Source organism: Xiphophorus couchianus, chromosome 6 (genome assembly GCF_001444195.1).
Source record: "Xiphophorus couchianus chromosome 6, X_couchianus-1.0, whole genome shotgun sequence".
In the NCBI taxonomy this organism is placed as follows: Eukaryota; Metazoa; Chordata; class Actinopteri; order Cyprinodontiformes; family Poeciliidae; genus Xiphophorus; species Xiphophorus couchianus.
In genome coordinates, this window is record NC_040233.1 from 694074 (window position 1) to 713616 (window position 19543).

The 19543-nt window shown below is 38.1% G+C and overlaps 1 protein-coding gene across 2 annotated transcripts in view; it reads left to right on the forward strand.

Moving 5' to 3' along the window:
- Positions 1-2301: 2301 nt before the first annotated feature.
- sdr16c5a (short chain dehydrogenase/reductase family 16C, member 5a) overlaps positions 2302-19543 on the forward strand; it is a 32945-nt gene continuing 15703 nt past the window's right edge. The window contains exons 1-5 of one of the 2 annotated variants that reach the window (XM_028021365.1): positions 2302-2426; positions 11250-11577; positions 12192-12323; positions 15396-15495; positions 18085-18229. In XM_028021365.1, the coding sequence (XP_027877166.1) occupies positions 11257-11577; positions 12192-12323; positions 15396-15495; positions 18085-18229 (698 nt within the window). In that variant the 5' untranslated portion in view covers positions 2302-2426; positions 11250-11256. Of the gene's footprint in view, positions 2427-2455; positions 2590-11249; positions 11578-12191; positions 12324-15395; positions 15496-18084; positions 18230-19543 lie in introns of those variants that run through there. The other variant, XM_028021364.1, reaches the window with a different exon arrangement.

The window sequence follows — 19543 nt, forward strand, 5'->3', positions numbered from 1 at the left end:
TGGAGATAACCCACCATGCACAGAGAGAACATGCAAACTCAGTGCAGAAAGACCCCGGGCTGGGAATCGAACCCAGGACCTTCTTGCTGCAAGGAAACAGTGCTACCAACTGCCCCACTGTGCAACCCTAGGTTTTTAGGTTTTAGAACTGCAATTAAAAGCTTATTCAATTCACACTTTTTACGTATTTCTGTAACATTTTCTTTTAGGCCACATCTTGCCCAGCTTGCAGAAGAAGCTTGCATAAGAAGGAGCAACTGTGAACAAAGCAATACATGGTTTGGCCAATAGAACAGAAATATAAAATGATGAAACAGTTTTCTTGAACATTCATCAGAAGTCCCTTTGGGTCAACACTAAGTCATTGAAAAACATCTCATCCAAATTAAGAAGTTTTACTGAGTGTTGCTTCCTGTAACAAGAAATCAGACAGTGAAACATTAGAGGTATGAGTGGCATAAAGAATGTATATTTTCCTTTACTGTAGTACATGTTGGGTCTGATTAGCTGGGCAATCAGACCCAAAAAAGAAACATTTGTGATAAATGAGCATAATCAGTGACATGCAACATTAATAGAATAAATACATTCAGTCACAAAAGTCAAAGAAAACAATTCAAAATGAATTCTTACTGTCTCTAAATAGTGGATCAAAGGTGCTTCCCTGTGTAGCAAAACTTTATCTCTTAGTCTGATAATTAAATTAAATTAAATTAAATTTGATTAATTTTATTTGAAATGGAAAACTTTTCACCTGTATGAAAATGTAAGAACACATTGCCTTTAATCATCGCACTACACTGAGCACAACTATAACGAGAAATTACCACAAGGTATTTGAGACAAAAAGTGAGGAGAAGGGGTATAACAGTCTGGTCTAACTACAAAGTCCCCCAAATTCTTGGCCCACTTATTAGCAAAACACCTCTTAAAGCTGTGGCCTGTGGTATGGTCACTAGACAAAACGGGCCAAAGATAAACCTTAGAGGGAGGTTTAGGTACTAAAACTACATCTCTGTTCAGACTTTTAACTTCCTCATTACATTTTTTCATATCTGGCCCCCATAACCTCTATCCCAAAATCTGTCACATAGCTCTTTAGCTTGTATGTTAAAAGCTTCCTTTGTATTACAAAACCCTCTGACTCCCAGAAGCTGACTGAAAGGAAGACATTTCTTAAGACTAGATAAATAACTACTGTAATGTAAACATATAGACAACAGTCTTAAGTATATCTGATTTATTAAGAAGTGCATCTAGAAAGGAAACTGATTCTGTGCTGCAATGTAATAAAAATTTAAGGGTAGGCTCTGAAGATGGAATTTTTGTATCAAAAACAGTTCTTGTTCAACACTAATTTGGTCAAATTTAACAGGAAGCCTGTGGAGGGTATAGAGGTTTCTTTCTTGTTCAGATAATATACCAGCGCTTCTTAGTCCTCTTTTTGGGGGATGTTTGTGTATAAGTTGACAATATCCATAATGCAGAGTGCATCAGTTTCAGAAAGTTTGACGATAGATGAAATTTGTGTGAAATATGAACTGTATCTTTAACATAAAAACGAAGCTGCTGTACAATATGGGAGTTGATGTATATAGTAAAAAGTTTTGTTAGAGACTGATTACCTGCAACTATAGGACAACCAGGAACAGGTTCTACCTTAGATTTGTGCATTTTAGGCATTGTGTCAAAAACAGGCCTCACAGGGTGTTGTTGCTAAAGAAAATCATATTATCGTTTTGTGACATGGCTATCCTCAGTAGCTTTATCTAGGAAACTCTTTATTTCCTTATCCAAAAGCCAATGTAGGGTTATAACTCAATGGTCTATAGCTATCTCAAAATCTCCACTCTATGAGCATCTTTGTTTTGAATTACAGTGGCACCAACTTTGTCAGCTCTATTGTCATAAAGGTAGTTCTCATTTTGCATGGTAGCACACTACTTTCATCCTCTTGTACAAAAGCTGGACCCTGTTTTGCAAGTGTTCCAAAACAATCAGCAAACCTTGTTTTCTGATCACATTTTACCAAATTTTGTTTTACTATTTTTGTACTACTTAATATTGTGAAAGACCATTTCTGTCACTTAAAAAAATTATGTCATAATTACGAGACTCACAGTCATATGAGAGTAAAAGTACCTTGAGTCTTATTTTACAGAAAATCTCAGCAATCATATTTCACAATTGTGATTTAGAACGAAAGAAAGAAAGAAAGAAAGAAAGAAAGAGAGGAAAAACGAAAGAAAGAGGGACTCTTTATGAACTCAATGTACCACCATGCTTTGCGTGCATCCGGCCCCTCCTCTCTGGTTTAGCTGAAGTGGTGACAGTTACTGTTTTTACGCTCCAGGCTGCAGAAAACGCCTGGTTTGTACCGTGACAGAACCCAGAACTGAACCAAGTGGACCTGCTGCCGCACCGCGGTATGTAAGAGCCTGCTTATTTCATCAGCCAGGTTTTTATGAGATCAGAGTCCGTTTAATAATCTTAGAACATGTCGAGAGTAAAGGTCGAGTTTCTAGCTGATTTATTATTTGCATTTGAAGAACTGACAGCAGGATTTGTTGAACTTCCTCTGTTCCGAAGGTAAGTTCCGTCATTGATTATTCCAGCTGCAGGATCAAGTTGAACTCTTGCCAGAAATCCATTTATTTAAATCAACTAATTATTCATAGCAACTGAAAAACTCCCAACGCGACGTTGTGCGGTTCTGTTTACTGTATTTGTTCCTTTGTTCGGAAGTTATAGAAGCAACCAGAAACCAAGAGTACTGATGTTCAGACAGCGCTACTTAGAAAACAACCGCACAACCCAATAGAGGAAATCAGACTAAATGTTTTTTTTTTTTTTTACCACTTTTCTAGGCGCGTTTAATATTAAATCTATATTAAAATCCACAATTCTTCAGCAGTATTCCACCTGTATTTGAACCAATCTAAATCACTTATGAACCTGTATGTAATGAGTATTTAAATGTGTCCTTCTAAAGTCATTACAACTACTAATGTAGAAGTTCTAGCTGGAAGCCCATCAACTCCCTGTGTCTGTATGACCTGATCAAAGTCTGAGAGCTGCTGACTCAGTCTGCTGAGTTGGAGCTGGGCCTGTGCTATATTTCACTCTCCATGATAACACTGTCAGAATTATCATGTCTGGATATCACTGTGATAACATCACAACACACTTACATCATCCAAAGCGGCCATTTTTCCTTCAGTTGGTTCAGTAATGGATCTTTCATCTGCTTTTAAAACTTACCAGCAGGATAAGAGACTCATGCATGTTGACCCACATGGTAGCACACTCAGTGAACAGCTGAGTTTATTATTTCAAGCACCACAGATCTCCTGCTTGATTTCAGCAACATGTCCAGCTCCAGTGAAGGAAGGCCTTGAAAGTGGACATGTTGTCGGACATTCTCATTATTCAGAATGGAGCGGCATGTGTTTTCGGACTCCGTCAGAAAACACACAGATGGGTTCCAGCCTTGTAAACTGTGGATGTGTTTGCCTTTAGAGTCTTAGATGTGTTTAGTTTTCAATTTTAATGTATTTCATGACAGAGCTTTAAAATTTACTATGGCCCAAAGTTATGTAAAACCAGGGCTGTGCAGAGATCTTTGGAGGGGCAGGGGCTCAAAGTTAAAAAAGGGCACATTGAACAAGATCTTAAAACTCCGTACAACAACATAGCAACAACCCATATTAATTAATAATCTACTTGGATCCTACTATATCATTGCCATCATGCGGGGACAATACAAAGCAAATGTAGTCTATTTTCCCCAACAGGTATAAAGTTCTGTTTCTGCTGCTAACAGTCCTGGAGATTTGAGCTGATCTGAGATTGTAGCTGTTATACAGAGGAGAGAAGATCTCTGGTTATGAAGTTATGAAATATGCAAATTTGCTGCTATTTTACTAATTAAGCCCTAATAATATCTATTTAACCTCTACAACAACTTGGCTACAGACTGCTTTATAGATCAAAAAACCTCAAAGGGGTTAACTCTCATCTCAGAGGTTTAACATCAGTTAAACCTCTGAGATCTAGAATTATAAGACTGAGATATCAAGGCAAAGAAAACTCAGTAGCTGCTGGCAGGGGCCTCCAGACATTCAGGGGCCCTAGAAATTGTTTAATTGTAACACAGACCACAGATCCAGACCTGTAGCATTCATCTATAGAAAATGACTATGTTGTTAAATTTTATTTAATGCATCAAGCTTAGATTTTTTTTTTTATACATTTAGGATTTAATTAGGAAGTTTACAAAATCATCTTGATAGTTTGATTGTTGTGTTACCATAACTACAATATGGTGTAATCTTTGTGATTGAGTTGGATTTTTTCACAAATAATCAGTGATTGATTTTAAACTTGGCCAATAAATCTGGTCTCCCTCTCACAGACTTCACCTTATCTATATTTAAACATGTTAGTGATGCTGAGGTTCTTAGTAGGACGGGTTCCAGAGGGAGGGGGTTCTGTCTAAGGCCCCATATTACCTTGGCCTGGCCCTGGAGGAACAGCCACTGCGATCCGCATCTCTGGAATCTACCTGGAATCTACCTGGAATCCCCCGGTGGCCCATATGCCAGTCCGCTGATGCTTTGGGGACATTTTGATTCATTTCATTTTGGCATGTTTGGCTTTATGCTGCGGTTCTAATTATTGCTACAGTATTTTCGCTGATATTTATTTTGTGAACTCCAGTTGCTATGGGCCAAATCTTCCTTTAACACTTTAGGTTCTGCAATAACTTCTATTTACAGCTGCTCCCCTCCAGCCCAGATCCCGTCAACAGCAGCTTTAATGCGCCTGGTAGAAACGTTAAGGAGAAGCAGAGAACAGTCAGCAGGTGGTACCAGGGCTTTGAGGTGCATCGCGACTCGTGGTGACAGTCGCAGTATCGTGTCTTATATCAGGATGTCTGATATAAAGACAGATATTCTTTATATTTGTCGGTGAGACCGACTCAGACTGCGTGTAGTGAACCGGGATTTTAGCAGCCTGATTAAGTTAAAGTCAGACATTTTCTCTGCAGCTGAAGCATTTCTGAGTTTAGGGGCGAGGCGGGTTTTGTCCCGCTATTGCGAGGACAATTATGAAAATATAAATAGAAACAGTTTTTCTAACGTCAACATCAGACCTACGTTTTTATTTACAAACCAGTGTATGAAAAAAATATTCTTGCCCATAATTTGGTAGTTAGAGGGTCCAGATCCTCCCCCCTCCTCCTTACCATGGACCCGGAGTCTGAACAACATGGAGTCATTTTTAGACTGAGGGCAGCCAGACTAATATATTTTGCTAAATTTTTATATTTAGCTAAATATTATTGCTTAGGGGCACAAGCAGGCCTTCTGACATACAGATGAAAAAAAATAAAAAATTGGGCACTATTGGCATCAAGGAAAAATGGGGCAGGGGCTCTAGCCCCCATTGCACCCCTCCCCTCTGCACGTGCCTGTGTAAAACTATAGCTTCACTTAGCAAAAGCTATTTGAGTTACTTATATTTATTGGTAACTGGAGTAATAGTTATTGTAAAATGTTGGAGATGATCATACCTTATGAGTACAAATACTGATCAACAGGCCGAGGTCTGGGACGTGTCTGCAAGATGCATATTATGAGCCCTTCTGTTGTAATGCAGGGCTAAATTGTAAAGTTAACACTGATTAAATAAAAATGATTAAAGTAAACATTTCCAATGGAAATATCAGCAACTACATTTGCAATGCAAATGAGCACAATATTTCAACTTTTTTTTTTTTTTTCTATTGTCAAAAACACTACTTTACAATTGCGGTGTTTCCATTAAATAAGAAATACAATTAAAATCCCACGTAAATAAGTTTGTTTACATGATAAGTCATTAAAAATCATTGTGGTGACTGAAGTAAACGCTTGCATGAGATTTATTCATATTCCAGCCATGGCTCTAGAACTTCTCATCACCCATCAGAGGAGAGGTCAGCATCTTATTAAGGCTTTGTGCATTGTAGGCCAGGGCTTACAAGCTCTTTGCTGCTATATATAAACTGGAATCATCCACTCAAATTATGACATACCATGTTTTTGCAAAATGCACCAATTCCGACACTGCTAAAAAACCCACCTCTTTCTAGCATTAAAATTTTTTGTCCAAAATGTGAGTTGTTTTCAAGAGTGATGTTTCCATTAAATACATTTATTTTCACAATATATATAGTGTTGTTGTGATCTTGGGGAAGACATTTCACCCACACTGCCTGCTGGTGCTCAGTGAAATTTTTTCAATTGGTTATAATTTGACGCTGATGTGTTAAAAGATTAAATGCCAAATCTTTATAAGATGGTCAGCCTTCTTTATTTTATTTTTATCACAATTTCCTTGGAGGAATCATCATAAAATGTTGACTTTTTTTTCCTCCTAACATGCGTTTTTCTTGTGTCATTAGGTCTGTATTCTGGTAATATATCCAGGGGTGGAAATTAAAATTTTTCTCCATCCACAGTGGCTGGTAGAGAATTTTTTTATCAGCCACTCAGACATTTCACCAGCCACTGTTTGTTTTTTTCTGATACAAACCCCACCAGTACAAGCAAATTTTTAAATGGTATCAGTAGCTGTTTTCTAATTCGTCTATTTGTTTTCCCTTACTTATTACATTTTCTATTGAAATTCAAAGTTATTCTTATTACTAAAACATCTCATGTTCATTATTAATTCATCGGGCCATCATCATTCCTGTGTTATCCCAGTGTTTTTCTGACTGCCTGCTAGCTTAGTGTTGGATTCCCCCTCCTGGACTCAGACACACACTTGGCCTCCTCCCTGCATGAAACGTTCTTCCTTCATGAACATTTCCACTCCTTCTTACAGGGCAGCAGCAGCTAACCTGAACTCTTCCTCAAGCTGTCCCTGGTCACGTCTCTCATCATAATCCTCTGACGATAATGAATCCTGCAGTCATTAATTACCTCTGCCCCTTGCTCTCTGCTAGGGTGCAGCTAGCAGATCCTGTTGTGAGTGCATAGCCGGTTAGCATAGCCACCAATGGCGGCAGATAAATGATTTTCCTGTAACGATAAGTTATTTCTCTGCCTTTTGCACATTGAGCAGCATTGATTGACAGCATTAAGCGCCTCCTTCTGGCTCTGATTGGTTGTTTTTGGTCGGGAGCAGTGCATTTCTTCAGAAGGCAATAGTAGCATAGGGAGAAGGTGGAGGAAATCGATCTTTTCGCAGATTATCTTTCTCATAACATGGTGTCACCACATAGTGACAGTTTTAACAAATAAGTAAAAAAATCATTCTTTATAAAAGTTACATAGTGCAGCTTTAAACATGTGGTCCCCAACCAGCACTAGAAGTATGTTTTGTGAGTATGAATCTATGTTTTCCAACAAACTCAAGAAGAAATGCCTTTTTTTGTTGTTTTTACATTAAATTTTTAAAAACCTCAGGCAATCCGTGTATTCATGCAAAAAGTATTGGAATTTCTTTGCCTGTGCACTCACTGCATGTCACCTGATTCAACAGAGGCGCAGACTGAGAGCCGCTAGCAGCAATCACACTTTTAACAGAAGGCAATGTGACAGGAGCCAGAAGACGAATTCTGTTTGGGAAAAAAAACTTTGAAAAGTAAAATGTTTTGAACTGCAGATTTTCCAGGAGTGCGGCAAGTTACGGAATCACAGGGCTTGAAAATACCCAGAGTGGTTTTCATGGCTGTTCTACTAGAGCAACTAGCGTGCTGTTAATGGAAATAATAATGGACACCACCATCTATGGATTGATTTTAAAGTTCACTCAGTAATAGGAGCCGACAGTATCCTCACACGATCATAAAAAAACAAAAGGAGAACAGAGTTGAAAAACAATTGTATTTTATATTTGCCAAGCACCGTTCCTTTAATTTCACACCAATGGAAAGCAGCATTGGGAAACATCTTTATGTTTTCTTCTCAAAATTGAGTCAATATGTTCACACAAACAGACTATTAAAACACAGATGATTCTTCTAATGATATTCCACATATTTTTATTGTTACTGTCACCAGTTGATCTGGGTTTGTTTCCTGAAGCACCAACAGCTGTCTTTGGCTGAGGGGGAACTACAGTTAGGGAGAGCAGACTGCAGATGTCGACGGTGGTCCAATATGTGTTGTGGAGCAAGTAAATCGTGACATGCATGCAGGCCTTGGACTGAAGCCTGGTTTCAGCTCATTCTGAAGAAAAAAAAAATAATTATATATATATATATATATATATATATATATATAAACACACATGATTCCCAGATATTCAAAAGAGGTCAAATGACCTTAAACGAGTTCATTAGATAAATCTTAAATATGGAGGCCACACCCCCTCCTTCCTCTTTAATGTTTTCTATTCTGATTCAGTCAGTACAGGCGATTCAGTATTGTCATCCAGCCATGTTTTTGTCAGGAACATAACATCAATAATATGCTCAGTGATGAAGTCATTTACTAATTAACCTTTTGCTGATAATGATATTTTATTTAGCAGAGCCAGTATAAGCTTTAGACAGAGGATGAGTGTGAGGTTTGATTTCAGACTGTTGGATTGTGTATTTCGCTTATTTGTAAATTTTCTTTTAATGATCCAGACAGGTTCTGTCCTGTTTTGTAGTCCTGGGGGACCAGACGCATTCTGGGGGAAGACGGGTGTAAAGCTACTTTCTGGAACCCAGTCTCAGACCTCTGAAATGCAGAGTGGTGGATTCTCTGGGGAGGCAGAGCCAAGATGGCTTAGATCAGGGGTGTCGAACTCAATTTCACCAAGGGCCACTTCAGCATATTGGCCAACCTTAACGGGCCACATTGACGGTATAAATCAGGAATGCCCAAGTTGCAGTGCAGACTGCAACTTTTAGATGCGTCCCTGCTAAAACATACCCCAGACAAAAAGTTGACTTCCCTCATTAGCAGCAACTCAGTTCTGTAGAGGCCTATGATTGAGTCAATGATGCAGGTGTGTTAGAGAAAGAACGCATGTAAAGTTGCAGAGTGTCTGGAAAACTAGACTTGGGCAACCCTAGCATAAATGTATGAAAATGCAATGTTAAAAATAAATTAAACAACACCTCATATTGTTAAATAACTGATTTTATGTATTCAAGTTTTAAATATTACATTTGAGTTTGCATGGATGTAAAATTACTGCTCAGTTTAAAAATATGCTCAGTATTTTTAATCTGCTCAGCTAAACTTCGCTCTTTAGCTTGTTAGCTTGCCGATGTTTCAGTTTGATTCGCTGGGAAAATTAATCTTTGTCTGTTTTAAAGATAAGCAGACAAAGAATAAAAACAAGTTTTGATATTAACTCTCAACTTCATTCACAAAACTTGTTCGTTATTTATTACACAACGAACATGTATTTCACATAAGAACAAAACAATGAGGTGATGCTGCCTGTCCTTGAACACAAAGCTGATCCCTCTTCAGCCTGTCACCAACTCACACACATCCTCATTGTGTTGTGTTGTGTAAATAAACAAAACACAAGCAAAATCAATAAACTATATACATATTCCAGTATACTGAGTTTTGGTTTTACATTCATTCTGTTTTAATTTAGTTTGTTCGTGCTTACCAATGTTTTCTGGCCGGATGTCTGGCACCGTTTTCCCCTGGTCAGTTCGTCCATGTCTGGTTTTAGTTCTTGCGCTGAGGAAATCTGCAAAACGGCGTGTAGGTTTTCGTCAGTAATGCGCGATCTGTGCTTGGTCTTGTTTAAATTCATTTTTGAAAACATCTGTTCGCACAGATAGGTGCTTCCAAACATGGACAAAACACGAGCTGCATGGAGTCGAAGCTGTGGCATCAACTCAGGGGGCAGGAGACGGTAAAAGTCCTCGATTGAAACATCACGGGACTTCGCTCTTTAGCTTGTCGATGTTTCAGTTTTATTCGCTGGGAAAATTAATAATCAGCTTGAGGTGACTCTGCTGCACTCTAGTGGCGTAATGTTAGCTGGTAAGAATCGGAAGGCATTATGGGAGATGTAGTTTGTAGTCAATTCGTGCTCAAAACCTATTTTAAGTCATTCAATGGGGCTGTAAAACGGTGGTGGGGGTAGAGGGCCACATAAAATGACGTAGCGGGCCACATGTGGCCCGCGGGCCTTGAGTTTGACACATGTGGCTTAGATGAAGTAAAGTCTGCTTTGTGAGCACTAAGAAGAGAAGTACAGAGGACAACTTGTTCATTCCATCTGTAAATTTAACTCTGTCACACTGTTGCATATCAGTCTTTTGTTTTATGGTTGTTGGGAAACATGGTCCTGTAGGAAAATCACACTCCCATGTTAACTTTCTACTACTATAACTGCTGGCCAAATATTGCTCAGGGTAGCTTGATGACCTGAGCAATCCTCTTCTACAAAAAGCAAGTTATGTTACGAGTTAGCATAGCGACTAAGCAAATCTCATTGCCTTTCACTTTTATCTTTTATTCTGGGGAAGAGTTCAGTGAATCGAGGACAGACCCATTCAATAAACTAGATTATTATATTAATTTCAGGAACACACAGATGGCTGTTAGAAAACCTTTACTCTGCTAATGATTTTTGACATATAGTTAATAAAAACATGACATTTAAAATTAGAATATTAGATCAGATCAATAAACTATTTTTAAAAACAGAAATGTGGGCTTAATGAAAAGCATGTTTACTACCTGCTTAAAGGTTATTTTCAAAAGGTTCTTTTAATCTGAAAAATTTGGTACTGTAGTTGTCTTGCAATCCAAACGTTGTGGGTTTGATTCTAGCCTCCTCCTGCCACTGGTCCATGTCCCCCTAAGGCCAGGCACTTGACCCCAAGTTGCCCACTGATCTGCGTATTGGTGTAAGAATGCGCACACTTTCATGAGTGCAGCTTGGTGAATATAGCTCTTTTGTAAAGTGCTTTGAGTAGGCAGTGTGACAAGATAAGTAAAATTCAAAATCAGTCTATTCTGGGTTTTACATCCAGATTCACCGAAATTGATTTATATAGTGCTTAACAGCAAAGACTAACCAAACATTTTAATGGATTGCTTTGTGAGATCATCTGAAAAACAGTGAACAGGTAAGGCCAGGTAATGAACATCTACAGTATGTAACAAATAAGAAGCACTTAGATAAAACTGAATATAATTGTAACAAAATATCAGACATAAGAAATCAAATCAATACCTTATTATGCTTATTTTTAATATGTTTTTTTTTCTTCTTTTTTTTTTCTACAGACTCATCATGAATTTCTTTCTGGAATCAATCCAGGTCCTCTTTCTCTCTTTATGGTACAACATAGAATCTCTCATTCACCTCTTGGTTCCGAGGAAGAAAAAGAACATAGCTGGGGAGGTTGTTCTGATCACAGGCGCCGGCAGTGGAATCGGTCGCCTGATGGCTCAGGAGTTTGCGGCTCATGGTACCGTGCTGGTTCTGTGGGACATTAACCAGGAGGGCATAAAAGAAACCGCAAGATTGGCCAAAAATGGTGGAGCTAGCAGAGTCCACTGCTTCGTCTGTGATTGCAGCAACAAGAATGAAGTTTACAGAGTGGCTGATCAGGTACGTCGTAGTTTTTACACGTTTAACTGAGTAGTGTTTACATATGGACTGACCTTGGGGTAAAATGGCCTCAATTGCATCAAGAAAAAGCTGCTTTGTTAGATGTTTGTAATTAGGGAAAATTCTTTCTCACAGTAAAGTAGAATAGTGGAGCTTAGACTGTTTGGAGGCAGTAACAGTTACTGATCATCGCTGATTTCTTTCCATGATGGCATTGTGTTAAAACGCTTGCATGCCAACTGGCAAAACTCCCGTTTTATTGAAATGTTCACACCTCCTGATAGTCAACCAATCAATTCCTTGATTAGTAAACCCTAAACACTATTTGAATCTGCAATGCTGTTAATTCTTTATTTGATAAAAACTTTTAATTTTGTAGAATATGTTGTGGGATTGTGTATACTTGGAATTGAATTAAATAAGTTTTAATTTTGAAAAGATCAGGTGGTAAAACCCTACAATAGAAATGGAGTGTATCTGCTGTATGCCTGTAAGTGGCTTGGATGTGTGCTAAATTCCAGCCTGCTTGGCCCAGTCATTCTTTAGGTTCTGGGGCCAATAAGTTTGTACAAGTAAGTGTATTTTTTCTTGAAATACTTCTTTTCTCCTTGCAGGTTAAGAGAGAAGTGGGTGATGTCAGCATCTTGGTGAACAATGCCGGAATTGTGACAGGGAAGAAATTCATGGATGCTCCAGACTCTCTGATTGAAAAGACCATGGAGGTCAACGCTATGGCTCACTTCTGGGTTAGTCAAAATACTGATTTTTCAGCATTATTAAAGGGATCCATGATTAGTTGAAACAATAAACTTTATTTGAGAAATATTTATTTCACATGTAAAACAATACAGAGAAAGTGTTGTAGGCTGTTTTATAAATTTAAATAAAATGTCACTCTGCAATGCATTCTGGGTAAATTACGTTTGCTAGGTCCAACTACGCAAGCTCTGTCCAGCCACAAAGGCATTGAATAACGGCGTTAGGCCTTTTCAGTTTGAACTGGTCTGCGCTGAAATTGATGGGAATGTAGAAATCACAAGAGATAATGAAGATGAGGAGGACCAAATGGAGGAAGAGAAAGAGTTGGCAGAAGAAGCTGGGGTTTGCTGCTGCTGCCACCTTCACCACCTTGTACCGCTGGTTGGATGGTGTGATCCGGTAAATAGCTGACATTTATTGGGTAATAAAAAGTGGCAAACTGATGGAGTGAAAAATAAAATCATACGGGACTCGAATCTTCTGTACTCCGATCAGTGCAGCTGGGGGGAAATTTATTTAGTCTGCATACACATTACTAATTCAACAGCTGCAACAGACCTCCGAAGAGCTCACAAAATATCCCAAATCTCCCCAAATCACCCACTTTCAATGGTTGCTGACCCTTTTAAAGGATTTCTTATCTATTGGTGTGTATTTGGACGTGTCAATCAACGGATATCTTTCCTTCGACATAGGCAGTTTACGTGGCTCATTTCTTAGAAGAAGAAGAAGAAGAATTACTTTATTCATCCCAGCAGGGAAATTATTTTGCAGTTACAGCAATAATTTTTTTATACACAGATTAACACACACACTGCACAAACTAGAGATGTGCCCATCGATTGGCCACCAATCATAATCGGCCGATATCCATGAAAAAGTATGTGATCGGGCGTGCTGTGGTGGCCTAGGGGATAGCGCGACCCACGTTTGGAGGCCTTGAGTTCTCGAAGCAGCCGCCGCAGGTTTGATTCACGGACCCGGCGATATTTGCCGCATATCTTCCCCTTTTGCCTTCCCCCTTTCCTGTCAGCCTACTTTCATATAAGGGACACTAGAGCCCACAAAAGAGCCCCTGGAGGGGAGAAAAAAAAAGTATATGATCGCCAATCACTGGCTCTTGTTGCCAATCACCAAAAATGATCACATGTATCTCACTTTGTGTGCAGCTGATCTCCACTTTCCTTCACACTGCGCAAGCATGACGCAACAAATCCTAAGCAAATAGTGTGGACATTCAACTCTGAGCGCGAATGGGAAAGTTTACATATTACAATGGAAAAATACCTCTGGGGTGAAGCACTTCAAAATGCATGAACAGAATGAATCTAATGGCACTTAAAAAACAAGTACTTGAGGGAATATGGTTATATCAGAAAAAATAAAAACACATCCGGAGCAGCCAGACAGCAGGTAGAGCAGTGCACAACTACTAACATTCACTCGTATTAGCATCACGGTCAGAAAGCTAAGCAAATAACCTGAAAAATAATTTCAGTCTTTGAGCTGGATGACCATCGCTAATCGAAACTGGTAGTAATATTTCAGAGATGTAGCGCCGCTCAACCTCCACCTGGCAGTGAACTCTCACACCGAACGTCTGCTTAAGCTGCAGTATGTAACTAAAGCAAACAAAAACAGATTGTACATGTGTATTAAAACTTTCATAAGACAGTTAATCTCTGGGGAAAATAATTTCCTCCCTATGTTCTGCAGTATTACTCAGCTCAGTCAGAAACAGAAGTATTTGATGCAACCTGCATTTGACTTTGAATGAATGTTTCCTCTTTTTCTTGACACTATTTGTTATAGGCAGTGTTATTTGACTCATGAATAATTTAGGGTACTGAGAATCTTACTGTTAAATATTATTCTACTGATTGCAGGTTTTTCAGTTGACTTTTGACTAAATAGCTGCTCTATTGTGCCTGCAAGTATTTTGCATGTTTTATGTCTAAATTAAGTGAATTTATTGCCAGATCATTTTTCCATTTTGGTAGATCACATAGTATAATTTATACCTAAAGCGAAAAATTAACATCCAATCCAGGTGATTGGCAGTGATCGGCCCTCATGGGTGATTGGAATCAGAATCAGCAGTGAAAAACCTGATCGGGCATCCCTAGCACAAACAACATAATTATTCACCCACACATGCTCTGTGTCTGTTCCAGTCTTCGGTCCGGTAACTCCTGTTTTGGGTCTGGTCTCGGGTCCGTGGTTTCACATTTAGTACCGGCACCAGTAGCAATATCTCCATTATCATTTAAAAAAGCTTCCAGCGCTGCCTGTCTCTGATGTTTCTCCCAGCATCTTTTGATCTCTAGTTGGCGGCAGGGCTTAGGTGTGTTATGGATGAAAACTGTCGTCACGGCATTTGGTTATTGCCTGCAGGGTAACGACCTGTTAGATCCTTCATCAGTTTTGCTTGTGCAAATGACTCAAATGAAGTTATGTTCTTCCAAAAGGTTTTTCCCATTGCTCTCTTCTTTATTTTCTTCATTTGGGAGGTGATGAAGACTCACCTCACTGTTTCTGTTTTTATTTTTTGTTTTTTATTTGAAATTACAACCAACAGTGATGCCATTATCTAAATTTACACTAGTCAAATGCAATAAGATAAAAACAACTCTTGTAAAGTTAGCCTCCCTGTGTTTACTTCCAGACCAAAGACCAGACGCTAAACAGGTGTTGCCGGACCAAACGGCATTATTAACCCAGCATACATTGCACAAGTGTCAAAATGGCAACATCCAAGAGTGAAAAATATAATGAAAGATATGAAATTTTGAAATAATTGAGTTATTAAATATCACAAACAGAAATTTTAAGTTGATAGGAAAATTACATTTCTGTCTGTCTGTCTGTCTGAATGTTATAAAAGATAATTGTTATTCTTAGGATTAGTCTGATCATCTAACACTAAATCTTTTGTGAAATGTGGTAGATAATTTTTTACTTTGTAGTTTGTACATTTCCATTTTTCATGTATTATTTTTTTACTAATAACAGTTGTGCATTTTATTTTTATTTTTTCTTATTTGTTTTCCTTCTCTCAGACCTACAAGGCCTTTCTACCTGCCATGATCGCCAATAACCATGGCCATCTGGTCAGCATTGCCAGCTCTGCTGGACTCATTGGCGTAAATGGATTAGCAGGTGTGTCCTCTTTCGGTCATACAATTGACGTGATAAAGCGGGGCTGGTCCTAGGATCCGACATGTGCTTGCGCACCATGAAGCATGCGAGACTTGCTCTTTGTCACAACTGTAGGCCTGCCATGTCAGAAAGGCCCAACTTGCTCAAATATCATCTGTTCCAACACTGATTCTAGCATATCCACCCTCCATATTCCCTGGTGTGTATTCCCTTGTTAATGAGATAGCACAGCAGGGATCTGACTTCTTATTTCCTCAAACTTGAGTTTGACTTGAAGAGAATAAATCAAAGGTGAAATATTGTAAACTGAGAATCTGAGTCCAAAGTATTAAAAGACAACATTGTGTTGATGCTGTAGGTGTTGATTGTGGTGGTGGGGTAGAGGTAGAGGAGCACTTGACCAGCAAGTACAAAGTACCTTTGTTCCTCCAAGGACAGTAGTTGTCATTGGGCAACGCCTTCTCTGAAATACTTGGGCTAAAATTGTCCATAGAGTTCTTTTTTTGATAAAATGTACGACCAAAAATCTATGAATTGGGTGAATCTTGATTTAATAAAACACTACATTCACATACAGTATATACCCACTTTGCTTATTTTAAAAAGATGATAGTCAGACAAATCAATAAAAAAGCCTATTTAATAAAAATCAGTGAAAGTCAAAGATTATAGTGAGCAATAATGAAATAATTAATGATTATGAGTGATTCACCTCATACTTAACCTCTTATCTGAGTAAAGTACAATCTTGTTTTAGAATAATTCATGCCAGATTAGTAGAGCGGCTACAACTTGCCAACGAACACAATGACTGGCCTAAACAAAAATTGTGTAATATTTTGTGGACTAAAGTCCTGAAAAGACTGAATTCAAGCCACAGTACACTGTGAAGATGGTGAAGCAAGGTGGTTCAAGCATCATGATATGGGAATGATCCTTATACTACAGTGTCCTATTTTTCACATATCAGGGATCATGGATAGGTTTGAAAACACAAGAATACTGGAGGAAGTCATTTTGCCCTGGAAGGACATGCCCTTCAAATGGGTGTTTCAACAAGACATTGACCCCAAACACACCAGTAAGCGAACAAAATCAAGGTTCCAGAAAAACAAAATTCAAGTAATGTGGTCAGCACAATCATTGGACCTTAATCCCATACAAAACGCTGACATAAACATGCTATTCATGAGCAAAACCAAAAAATGCTGAATAATTGTGGAATATATTATAATTGTCCTGGGCTTCAATACCTGTTGACCGGTGCCAGAAGTTGGTTGACTACATGTACTGATGTGAAGCAGTTATCAGAATCTGTGATTATGCAACAAAACATTAGCTTATAATTCTCAGGAAAGTTAATTCTTTAAGTATTTCTTAGTTTATACATTTTTAAGTTTGTGAAGAAAGATGTCAATGATTCTGTTTTTTTAACATATTTCTTGACTTTCTGTGAAATGTTATCGTATCCAATTACATTTTCCGATTTTCTTTCTTTGAAATAGAATGTGCAGTGTCGCCAATGCATTTGTGTTCACTAAAATACAATTTATTTGAGGTTTACTTACCTTTTTAAACACACTATTACTGTGAACATAACTGTAACTACAAAACACTTTTATCGGTTATTATAAATAATGATTCAATGGTGATATTTATGGGTCTCCTCAGGGTCTGATTCTGCACCAGCTGCAGCGCTACAGATATTCCAAGGAGCATATCAAAATAAACCCACCAATTGATTCAAGTCACGGACTTTACAGCAATCCCTCATACCAAGCTTTCATGTAGCAACAGTGGAGAGAAAAACTCCCCTTTAACACGAAGAAACTTCCAGCAGAGCCAGAAGCTGACTGGGGGCAGACAGAATATACAGTCTACTTCTATTTTATTTACCTGGGCATCCAACTGAATGTAAACCTAATCTCGTTGCTAACCTAATCTAAAACTAACTAGATTAAACCCCTAAAATCAAAATTTGTTGAACTGGTATCCATTGGTATCCACAATACATTTCAAACCAGTATGCTTTATAAAGACATTTTATTTTTCTAACTATATGGCATATTATGTGCTTAATAATTTCCTGATTTTGGTAAATTAGAATGAAGAGAAATCTAAATGCTAGAACAATGTGTGATAGTGTTTGCTAAACTTTCTCATCAACTTCTTTAAATTAAGAAGTTTAAATACCCTAAAGTAACTGTCTTCAAATAATTTGAGAATATCCAGCCAACATACCATTCACCAATCAGATCCATTCTGTGTCCCATAGATAAATGTAGTAGTTTTGTTGTGAAATGTTGATGTCAATCCCAAAACAAATGCAAAAACCCTTGTGAAAACAATAACTGAACAAGCTAATAAAAGGCTATTGAAAGGTGTTGATCTGTATCTTTTCACATAACTGTATTCAGACTTTGCTCTGAATACAGTGATAAAAGAAATCATTCATTTATATTTATCATAAACATTACCACTATCTGTTTTTGAGTCATTGATACAATGAATAGCATGTCCTTAAATATTTGATGAAACTAGACTGTACTTTTGTTGACTTTTTGTGTGTGTTGATTCTTCTCTCTACAGACTATTGTGCCAGTAAGTTTGCAGCTGTAGGTTTTGCTGAGTCGGTAGGCCTGGAGCTTCTAGCAACAGGAAAAGATGGGATCAAAACCACCATTGTGTGCCCCTACTTTATCAACACTGGGATGTTTGATGGATGTCACACCAAGTAGGTCCTTCTGATTTAAAATCAGTTTGAATTAAAATCTTTAATTGTTGGTGTTTTATATGTGAACAGGGTATCGTTTGGGGCTTGGGACAAAATCCTCTGAGCACACACACTTAAAAGTTCAATTTTCCAGATATTAAATCTTTCAAGGACCTGCTCATGGCATTTAACAGAAATAATGCATAATAACACATATTTCTATATAAAATGTGCTGTCTTGCAGAAAACTGCAAAACAACTCAAATGCAGAGTACCTTTAAATATAGACTGAAAACCCACCTGCTTAGAGATGCTTTTGAAACCAGTGACGTGCGGTCAGGGGAGGCAAGTGAGGCAGAGCTTCACCTGTCATAATGGAAAAATATAATGATAAAATAATTTATATCGCTATTTTCACCCTGTGGTTTGTACTGTAAAGTATTTATTTTTCATTTAGCTTAACCAATTTTGATTATTTTTTTCTTCAAAATCGCTGTATTTTTGAATTTTCCCATTCAAATCCTTGGAAGCGCAGCTGGTGAGGCAGCAGTGAGCTGAGCCTCACTTGGGATTGCGCAACCTCTCGCTAACTGCCATTCTATGAGAGCATGTTCCTCCTGTCTGTATAATAAAATGGTTAAACATTTAATATATGAACTGATTTTCCATAATTTAGCTTATGTATATAATGTACAGTGTTATTTTCTTGTCACCAACTGTGTGTGTAACGTGTTTCCTGTGCTGAGGAGCGATCAGAAACGGCAGAGAACAGATTCGAGGTGAGGCAGGCAGTTCTCTTGCCTCATGGCAGGGGGCGCTCATAATCATAGACATTGTGACTCCACATCTGCAGAGTAAAATACAGTAACATCGAGCTAGCCATATAGTAAAAGTGCAGCGATATATTTATAGTTTTCTCCTTGTACCACAGCAATCACTTATTAAAAATTGCAAAATAAACATTCAACCTAAAACCATACTACTGCAACAGACTAAATGTTCTGCTCTTTGTGTGGAAAATATTTCAGTGTTTTTTTTTTTTAGGGGCGTTGTTGTCAGTTGCTATAGCAACGAGTCTGTGTGTAGCCTGGCCAATGCAGAGAGCGAGAAAAATGTGGTTTTGAGTTGCACTTTTTGTGCTTTGCTGTGGAGCATAGCACGAAGTTAGTAGTGCCTAATTTTCCATGTTTCATTGAGTTAACAGAATTATTCTACCGTGGCAGCGTGGCTATGGATGGTATGTAAAAGAATTGTCTTTTTGCCCTCCAGCATTGTCCACATTTGTGAAATTTCCTCATGTAAACAACAACATGCAGGTGGTCTATATTTGTATAT